Genomic DNA, 10,127 nt, shown 5'->3' with positions numbered 1-10,127 from the left:
TGAATGTTGGCAGTCCAGTCATTTATTTGTATGAATTAGTTTATTATGCACGGAATTGGTATTATCTAAACTAAATTATATTTAAGGGCATTTCAATAAACTGAAAGTGAATAAAACAGTAATTACAATTTAACCCATATACACAATGAGGAACCAACCCATATTTTTGTGAATGTGTTTTATCTATAATTTTAATTTCTCAACATGTACCTTTATAGGACATATCCTCTATATCACTATTTGATATAGACAGAGCGTTGTGTTATGTGGTAAAACATATATGATCTATATACATCCTCAAATGTAGTAATAGCAAAGCATTGTCGGGTCAGCTATTTAAATAAAAAAATCAAATAAAGCTTTAATGATTTATGGATAACATGAGTTAATTGATGCAGTTAGATCATGATTGTTTTTTTATTATGTCGGTTGCTTACTTCATAGTGGTGCTAAGAACATTTCCTCTAATGTTACAAAAAATACAGTTAAAGGTTCTCCCTTTTAGAGAAATTACAACTTTGAATTAATTTTTTCACTAAACAGATTTAGGTATATCATCTAAATCTGTTCAGTCAAAAAAAAAAATTTAAAGTTGTAATTTTCTTAAGTGAGAGAACCTTTAATTGTAAGTTTCATCAAGTTAATGGAAACATACTTAGCATCACTGTGAAGTAAGGCATCGATGTCTGCTTTAGGAGAAATAAATAGAACTAAATATTATATATTATTTGAAGTAGACAAATTTTCGTTTAAATAAATATTGCTATACTTTTATCTTTCTATTTCAGATCTGTTGGAATGTTTACTGATGGAATCCAAACATTGGGAAGGTAATGTAGAAATTTGAAATCATGATATAACTTGCTTATAGGAATCATTTTATTTGTTTCTCATTTTCATAAAACCTAATAGCTACTAGTAAACAAATTCTGTTATCTAAATTAAGGTGATGAGAGTATCACACAAATTTTAACTAACATAAAAATTCGTATTTAAGGATTTCTCGAGGTTAAAATAACAAATACAGTGTAATCTTGGTACTTTGAATATTCTAGTAATCTGAAATGACGGAAAAAAAGTTACTTTTTTTGAAATCTAAGTAACATTTTTGTTTTCAAATAAAAGTGGGCATACGTAAAGGACATTTTTAACTTTACAATTTGCAGGCAAGTTATTGTAATCACCTTGAAAATGGAAAGTGGAAATCTTGACAGTTTCAATATTGGGTAATCTAATTCTTATAAAAGTGTTCATAATATATTTTGTTGTAATTATAAATTCATAATATCTATTGTATAAATAATATTAATCTGTAAAACTAATTCAATTATCAGTAGAAATATGTATAATACAAATTTTGTTGGTAAACTCATTTTTTTTTTTTTTTTTTTTTTTTTTATCGCCATTTTAAATAAATCCATGCAAAGAGTATTTTTTATTTTTATTTATACTTTTTTCACTTGTATTTGAACACTCTTATTAAAATTTTTTAATTTTTTAAAACTTTAATCTGTCAAATTTCTAATAAAATATTTTTAAAAAAATTAAATAAATAAAAATACTTGAGTACATTCATAATGTTGATTTTTTTTTTTTTACATTTTTCCTAATATTTTCTGTAATTCGAACTTTTCAGTTATTCGAACATGTTCCTGCAGCAATAGGTTCGGATTACTAAGATAACACTGTATCAACTTTGTTTCAGCCAAGAATACATCATTTTAACAAAAAAAAAAAAAATAGATTGAAAATGAATACAATCAGAAGAGATCGGTCTTGACTTTCTGGTTCAAACTTGTCTCTGTTTTTCCTTTAATTATTTATAAAATTGTTAATATTTTATATAATTTTTATTATTTTTAATGATGAGAACTGGCTATTTACTTCAAATAAGCAAAATTAAATTTTTTCAAAATTTGTTGGTTATTTTTCAAACAATTTCACTGAGGATATGACCTTTCAAGTATTTAAGACTGTTTAGTTTTACAACTGTTGAGTTTAATCAAAATCCTTTGTGCTGTGTTTAAGAAAATTGATTCTATATAGTGGCAATTCTACTTATATAGTTGGAATAAATCGATTTACATGTCGATTTTACAAATTGACTAAACTAATAAAATTATAACATTTTTACTTTTATGTTGCTTCAACAACTTCAATTAAAAATAATTACATTTAATTCATTCATTTTCCCTTATGAACAATGAGTTAATAAAGTTAAGCTCAACCAGAGTCGAGCATAAAAAAAAAAGATAAGAAGTAAGAGACATGGCAATAAATGAAGAAAGAAAACAAGAAAGATCCATCCAGCCAGCATGAAACAATGACGATATTAATCGATCAATTAAATAATTTATTCCAATATTTAAATATTCAAAGTAAAAATAGAAACAAAACATCTTAATTTGGCCAAATTTAATTTGTTTTTGTTTTTTTAAACATTTTTTTATTTTGTCTATTTAATTCTATTGTTAAAAGTTAAAGTTAATTCTGCACTTAAATTCAAATCCATTCATATAATCCACTATTAAATTATTTAAATTCCAATGCAGTCCTCTCATTTTCATTCATAACCAGTCCTAAATCACTTTTTTCTTTATCATTAGTAATATTCAGTTTCAACTAAATTACCCTGGTAAATAATCAACATGTATATCCTCCGAAAATTTGAATTTAAAATTTTGCATGATCTCAATACTCACTTTTACTATATATTCCATTTATAACGCCAACATTTCAACTCACACTGCTGATCTTCATCATGGTTTTTGTGACAGGTTTAGACTTATAAACAAAAAAATTTGAACTGACTTGAATTTTTATTTATTATTATAAATATCCCACCATTTTTCAAATGTGAAACTTTTATCAGGTGTAATAAAGTAAACATGCAAGGAGTAAAAGTAATCCTTGCTGATAGTACTCAAAATAGATAAAAAAACAATAGAAACCTTATCCTTCAATTATTTAATTTTAAAAAACTAATAGTTTTCTAATTTAGATTTGTTTTCAACTTCAGATTTTAAAAGTTTTGTTTTCAGTTACTTAAAAATATTTAAAATATACTGTAGGAAAATCTGCTTGAAAGAAGTGAACCCGATTGGCTACTTACAAGAGGCATGTATGCATTTCCGATGTGATCCGCCGTCATACAATTTTTATCAGGACGGAGGCCATATCAAAGCTGTTTGCACACTTGTCGACAGTAACACTGAAGGTTTGTAAATTAATTTTTATTGATAATGTTATCAATTAAGAAATTGTACTTGGTCATGCTTTCTGAGTTCTATTAGTTGGAAAATTCAAATGGACTCTTAATTTTTGAGGTGTTTTAACTTTTTGTGATTGACCTGGTAGTGCTTAGTGGCAATTTATAATGTCAGTTTTCATTTTCAGTCTTATTTCTTAGTTGTGAGTATTTAACGAGCAACTTTATAAGTTTAAGTATAAAGTTGAATTTTGAGTGTTCTATACACAAAATTTGGTCTCTATTTATTATCAAAGTGTTGAAAAATGAAAAAAAAAATTTTAATAAAGTTTATTGAAAACCTTTGTACAAGAACTTAAACTTTTATATTTAATTTGTTAAAATCAAGTAATTCCATTAATTATGAGAGATAGTTGACCGTGGATGATGATCTATAATTACTGTGGTTGTTATCTTGTTCTGTTTTTAGCCCTGAAGAAGGCTAGAAACTCTAGCCGAAACGTTGGCACATTAAAATAAGTTAATCGAACTTATTTGTGTTTTTCATTGACCGCACCCCCAACCATCTTCTCCTCATTAATTCCATTAATATTCGATAATAAGGTTTCTGTCATTATAAAATATTAAGTATTTTTTCTCTTAGTTAAATGTTTAAAAAACTAACATCATTTCAATATAGATTTAGAAACTTTTATTTTCATTATTAAAATAGTTTTTAATTATGAAGAAGATGGTCAAAAAGAAAACAAAAAATAGTTATCTATTTTTTGTTTTCTTTTTGACCATCCCCTGACCATCTTCATAATTTAAGATAATACGGCCAATCATTTTATATATTATAAAATAGTTTTAGTATTAAAAGTAAAGATTATTTCTAATATTTTTTATGCAATCCTTAGATGATAAATAGAGACCATTTATCATCAAAGCCACAAGATATATATTTCATCGGGCTCTTGATAACATTGTCCATTAAAAGAATATTTGTTAAGTTTTATTGTATAAGGTATAGTAAATCTAAGATGAATTTGCTTGTGGGTATTGGAGGCAGAAGGGTGCATAATGGTAAATGTTCTCCTACCGACCCCCACTCTTCTATCTTCTCTCCACTCAGTCAACCGGACATGGACTTCTTTTCCTGGATGTTGTAAAATGAAAATTAAAGTAAAAGAAAAATTGAAGCAAAATTATAATAATAAAAACAAACAAGTACAACATTTGTTTATACTTTTTTAATTTAGCATAGAAGCACAGCGGCCAATAAGGCCGATTATGCGCCAATAACATTACGACAATGTTGGAATTAGCACCACAACATTGTGATGAGCTCGTTAACACGTTGACTGCCAACTACGAGATAACTTATAGTTTGCTTACTTGGCTTAACTGACCAAACTTAAATTGGCTTCCCAGACTGAAATCTTGAAAAGTATTGTGGCAGTCAACGTGCTAAAGCTTAACATTTGAAGATTCTAGGAATCTAAGTTGACTTGAGAGATTAATCAGCTCACTGCTTGGGATCAACCACACAGTTCGCCCCAAACAGAGCCTCAAACCCACAAATACGGTGTGTAGATCCCTGTAATATCCTAAGAGAACTTCTATCCAGCTGAAGCAGTTCATCGCTTTGGCCCTACAGGGTTCATCTAGGACCAGCTTAGCTTGTCCCTGTTGTAAACTCATTTTAGACATACTATACTCGTTTTCACTACATATAATTTTATTTTATTTTTCCAGCATTCGGTGAGACAGCTAAGGAAGCCAAAAGAACAGCAGCTGTTTTAATGATACGCCAGCTTGGATGGTGAATGCTGTTCCCTCTTTTGGGTGAATGTGCTTCCCCATTTCTTTCTGTTAATTTTTTTTTTTTTTCCAATTTTTATAACATCTACAATTTTTTTCTATGCTTAGAACAAAATTAGTTCTAAGGGTTTTTACTTTATGTTATTATTATTATTTTTTTTTTTTCAATCTGAACAATGTTTTTGAAGTATGCTTTATAGTGTTATAAGTAAACATTTTTTTTTATACTATAACTTTTTTAGGACAAATTTTTTATTTTATATGTTAAAATAATTCTGTAATTGACCACACTTCTGGTTATGTTGAATTATTTTCAATTCATTTTTGTGAAAATTCCTTTTTTGTATTTTAACCTGGATTTTAATTTTGCTAATGGTGTAGAATAAATTATTTTATTTATTAATGCAATCACGACTTGATATTTTCACCATTTTGTTTCACTTAGGTCATTGGATATTGGGTTAAATTTGTTTTGTTAAAATCATGCATACTTTTTTCCCCTTGAAACACACATTAAATGAACAAAATGTTTCTTTGTACAAGAATTTTAACATTCATATTATTTTTGTTTTGTGTTTTAAATTTTAGATATAATTTTTTTAAGGTACAATTTTAAAACAGTTTGTTTTTATACTATAACTTGTATGGGGGACATTTTTTATTGACTAATTCTATAACTGACCACTCTACTAGCTATGCTGAATTTTTTTTTTATTCATTTATTTTTAACCTGGATTGTAATTAAGCTAATGTTGTAGTATCAATTATTTTATTTATTAGTACTATCCCTACTCTTTGTATTTTGACCATTTTGTTTCACTTAGGTCTTTAAATCTTAAATTTATTTTGTTTGTCATGCATTAAAATAATTATTTTTTCTTTATTGAACAAAGTTTCTTTTACAAAGAACTTAAAAATTTATATATTCTTTAAAAGAAAATAATTACATCAATATCTTACAAAGGTTTCTGTCATTATAACAATTTATTTTCTTAGTTTAACTGTTCAAAAGTTGATACTAAATTCATGATTTAAATTTAGATTTAGAACTTTTATTTTCATAGTTAAATAGTTCTAACATATGTAACAAAGTTTATTTGTAATTATTTTTACTAAGCCATTTTTTAGAATTTCCTGTTTTGTTTTTTTTACAATGAATTATATTTATACCTTTAGATTTTTATGTTTAGAGAAACTATTACAACCATGAAAATATATATATTTTTTTAAATACACTTTAGTGAGCCCCATTTCTTTGCACAAGAATTTAAACATTTATATATTTTTTAAAAAAATAATAATAATTATATTAATATCTCACAAAGGTTTCTATCATTATTGTATAAACTTTTTGTGATTTTTTTTTCCAGTTTAAATAACTAAAGTCATTATTTCAGTATGGATTTAGAACCTTTATTTTAATTTTTAAATTGTTCCAACATTTGTTATAAAGATTATTTGTAATTATTTTTACTTATAAGAAATTATTACATGCATGAAAATAATTTTTTTTGTAATAAACTTCAGTGAAAACTTTCTTTGTACAAGAACTTATAAATTTATATATTTGTTAAAAGAAAAAAATTACATTAATATCTCTCAAAGGTTTCTGTCATAGTAAACACGTTTTTTCCCCTAGTTCAACAAGTCAAAAGTTCAAACTAAATTCATTATTTAGAAATTTTATTGTAATTTTTAAAATACTTTTAGCATTTGTAACAAAGATTATTTGTAATTTTTTCACTTCATCTTTTTTTGGAATATTCTGCTTTTTTCTTTTTATATTGAATTATATTTGTATTTTGGATTAGTGTTTTATGTTCTGAGAAATTATTTAATACACTTTAGTGAGCACTGTTTCTTTGTGCAAGAACTTAAACAGTTATATTATATTTGTTAGATTAGTCCAATAATATCCCACCATAAAGTTTCTGTCTTTATTGTAAACACTTTTTGGGATTTTTCTTTTAGTTTTAGTATGTTTAAAAAACTAAACTCATGATCTCAATATAGATTTAGAACTATTCTCATTATTAAAATAGTTTTAGCATTAGAAATAACGATTATTTCTAATATTTTTTCCATTTTTGTTTTTTCAGTTCTTAGAATTTTTTTTTTTTTGTTTATAGTGAATTATATTTGTGTTTTTGGATTGATATTTTATGTTTAGAGAAATTATTACATGCATGAAAATAAATATTTTTTTTTTCACTTTTGTGAAAGCTGTTTCTTTATACAAGAATTTAAACTTTTATATTATATTTGTTAAAAGCAAGTCATTTCATTAATACCCCACACTGAGGTTTCTGTTATCATTGTAAAAACTTTTTGGGATTTTTTCTCCTAGTTTCAAGTATTCAAAAGTTGAAACTAACTTCATTATTTAAACTTAATTTTAGAACTTTTATTCTCAATTTTAAAATAGTTCTAGCATTCGTTACAAAGACTATGTTTATTATTTCTGTTTTTGGATTGATGTTTTCTTGTTTAGGAAAATTATTTCGTAATTTTTATTAATTATCAACAATTTTTTGTGTATTTTATGACAATATTCTAAACCAAAAATCAAGGATAAGAAAGAAAGAAAAAAAAATAACTAAAAAATAGGCTTACTATATCAGAAGAAATTCAAACTAGAGTTAATATGGATAAATGTCGGGGTCCTGATCATTGATGATTTTGTCAATAATGGGGTATTCATGTGTTAAATTTGAAAAGTGTTTACATGATAAATGCTATAAGTATAGTATTGTGAGCAGCCTAATTTAAAGTTCATGTTATATGTTAAATGCAGAAAAGCTCTTTTCGGATTTCCTGGACAACTTGTTTTGTAAACTGTAATCTTTACGAGATAATAAGATCTCCAAAACTTTATCACATCGTCTTTCCTCCACCTTACTTGTTCCTTGTTTCCTCTCCTAGTTTTTTTCCATTACTTTATTATTTTTATTTATTACTTTATTAGAGTTAAAAAATTTCCAAAATGAACTACGAGCAACTAACCTAACAAAACGACAACAAACAAAATGGTGTGGAGCTCAGTTGGTCTGTTGCCTGACGTCATTCTCCATTTAGCAGACCTATTAACAGACAATTAACCATGTTAAATGTGATATCGCTTTAACATGCTAAAATATGGAAATATTTTTCCATTTAACACACTTTAAAATGTTAAACTAAAGATCATGAATACCCCTATTATCTGAGTAACAAAATATCTTCATAGGAGGGAAATCTACAAGTAAAATTAATAGAAAATGCCTTGTTAGAACAAATCAGATACTACTGGGCTCTTTCTTTTAAATTATTTTTTTTTTTCTTACCTCCTAAAAATCAATATTACAACATTTACATATATACAGTTATAAATGATGAATATATATACAGGCTTTTTAGTCATCTTGTTTTGCTGGATGGCATTTTAAGAGTGGTTGCTGGGTCCGCTGAAGACGGTTTTACAGTGATGGCACATGTTTGCCAAGGTGCTCTCTTAGAATAGGGAGGGGCTATTCCTCCTGGTATTATTTAATTATTATTATTTTTTTTTCCTACCTCCTAAAACAAATTACAATATATACAATGGAAATAATATTATGTACATATGCTGGCGATTGAAAACATCTTGTTTTGCCAGTATGGCGTTGTAAAAAAGTCATGGCAGGTAGTCTCCATTAAACCAAATATTTTAATTATTAGTTTAAAGTGGATCAGAAAATTCTTTTGATTTATTTATTCAAATATGTTTACAAACATTACAGTACATTTCATGTTGATAAAATGAGAACATCAAAATATATACAATGAAATTTACAAATTAACATCTGACAACCATTAAGAGCACTCTGCTGGGCAGCGCTGGGTTATTGGTTGTTCTGCTGTATAAATTATTAAAGTAAATTGAATAAATTTTAAATTAAAAACATTGTTTACTTCTTTAAAAATATTTTAATCCATTCTTTCACAGATTCCAGGAAAAATTCGAAGTAAAACAGAATGGGATTTTGTTTAATATTAAAAATAAACTAAAACAAATGGATGGAGTCAAATTTAAACAAAACAACAATATGAATAAAAATTTAAACCATAAATAGATTTAAACATGCTATTTATTTAATTATTAATTTTCTTTTCAAAGTTTAAAAAAAACCTTACCTCTTTTTATCATCTTTGTTTTATTTTGTGGACAACCCATCCATCTTAAATAATCGATAATAGATTAATTGAAATTAATATATTTACATAGCAGACAGACCTACAAATAACCCCTATAGCGCTATCTGTAGAAGCTTAAGAGAACTTCTAACATTGCCTATTAAAGTGCTGCTAATGGTTGTCAAAAATTTAATTGAAAATGATACATTAAATAATTAATGTCTTACATCTTCCTTTTAAGGTATTTTTCCTAATTTTTTTACACTTTCACTTTGTACACATACATTCCCTTGCATATAGGACTGTCATGTTCAGAAAATGAAAGGAGACAAATAATAAGTTTTTTCTTCAAAAAGAAAACATGAGCACAAAATATTGAATACCCTTAGAGACAGATTAAATAATGAAGATCCTATTTACTTATAATATGTATCCAAATACAATTTAATAACATTGTAAGAATATTAAACAGTTAACCAAATTTTTATTTGTTGACAACACTAATTTACAAAATCAAGTGTCCACTTTAGGTACAGATTTTCATATTCTTAAAATTTTTTTTTCAGTATTCAGTAAAAAAAAAATGAACTAATTCAGGGGTCTTAAAACCCTTTTATACCTGTGGATTACATTTATAGGTTATCTGCCAGATGTCAGGCACTGATATAATTTTTTTGTTGATTAAAATAAGATGTAATTAAAGAATTAATTAATAATAAACAGGCTTTAAGTGACAGTAGCTTCATTAACACAAAAGGTAGCAAAATTTATCATCTTAGACCTGATAATGCTTTATCATGACATTACCTGTCATAGGCGTAGGCAGAGGGGAGCTGCGGCTCTCCCTTAGATTTTTAAGACCCAAGAAAAAAACAGTGAACTTATTAGATACCTGATTTCCTTCTGGAAACATGCTATAATTACGAAGGTAATGACAGTGGTGGTGGCGATAGGAAAGGTGGTG

At 26.3% G+C, this 10,127-nt stretch overlaps 1 protein-coding gene across 2 annotated transcripts in view; it reads left to right on the top strand.

Annotated features, from left to right (window-relative positions):
• LOC106680319 (uncharacterized) overlaps nucleotides 1-6,113 on the top strand; it is a 17,651-nt gene extending 11,538 nt beyond the window's left edge. For both annotated transcript variants that reach the window (XM_014419911.2, XM_014419910.2), the window contains exons 10-12: nucleotides 789-830; nucleotides 3,072-3,217; nucleotides 4,946-6,113. In XM_014419911.2, the coding sequence (XP_014275397.1) occupies nucleotides 789-830; nucleotides 3,072-3,217; nucleotides 4,946-5,016 (259 nt within the window). In that variant the 3' untranslated portion in view covers nucleotides 5,017-6,113. The remainder of the gene's footprint in view (nucleotides 1-788; nucleotides 831-3,071; nucleotides 3,218-4,945) is intronic.
• Nucleotides 6,114-10,127: the final 4,014 nt, after the last annotated feature.

This window comes from Halyomorpha halys, unplaced genomic scaffold (assembly GCF_000696795.3).
Source record: "Halyomorpha halys isolate HHAL.00 unplaced genomic scaffold, Hhal_1.1 Scaffold254.1, whole genome shotgun sequence".
In the NCBI taxonomy this organism is placed as follows: domain Eukaryota; kingdom Metazoa; phylum Arthropoda; class Insecta; order Hemiptera; family Pentatomidae; genus Halyomorpha; species Halyomorpha halys.
The sequence above is the reverse complement of the archived record's forward strand: the minus strand, read 5'-3'. Positions and strand labels throughout refer to the sequence as shown.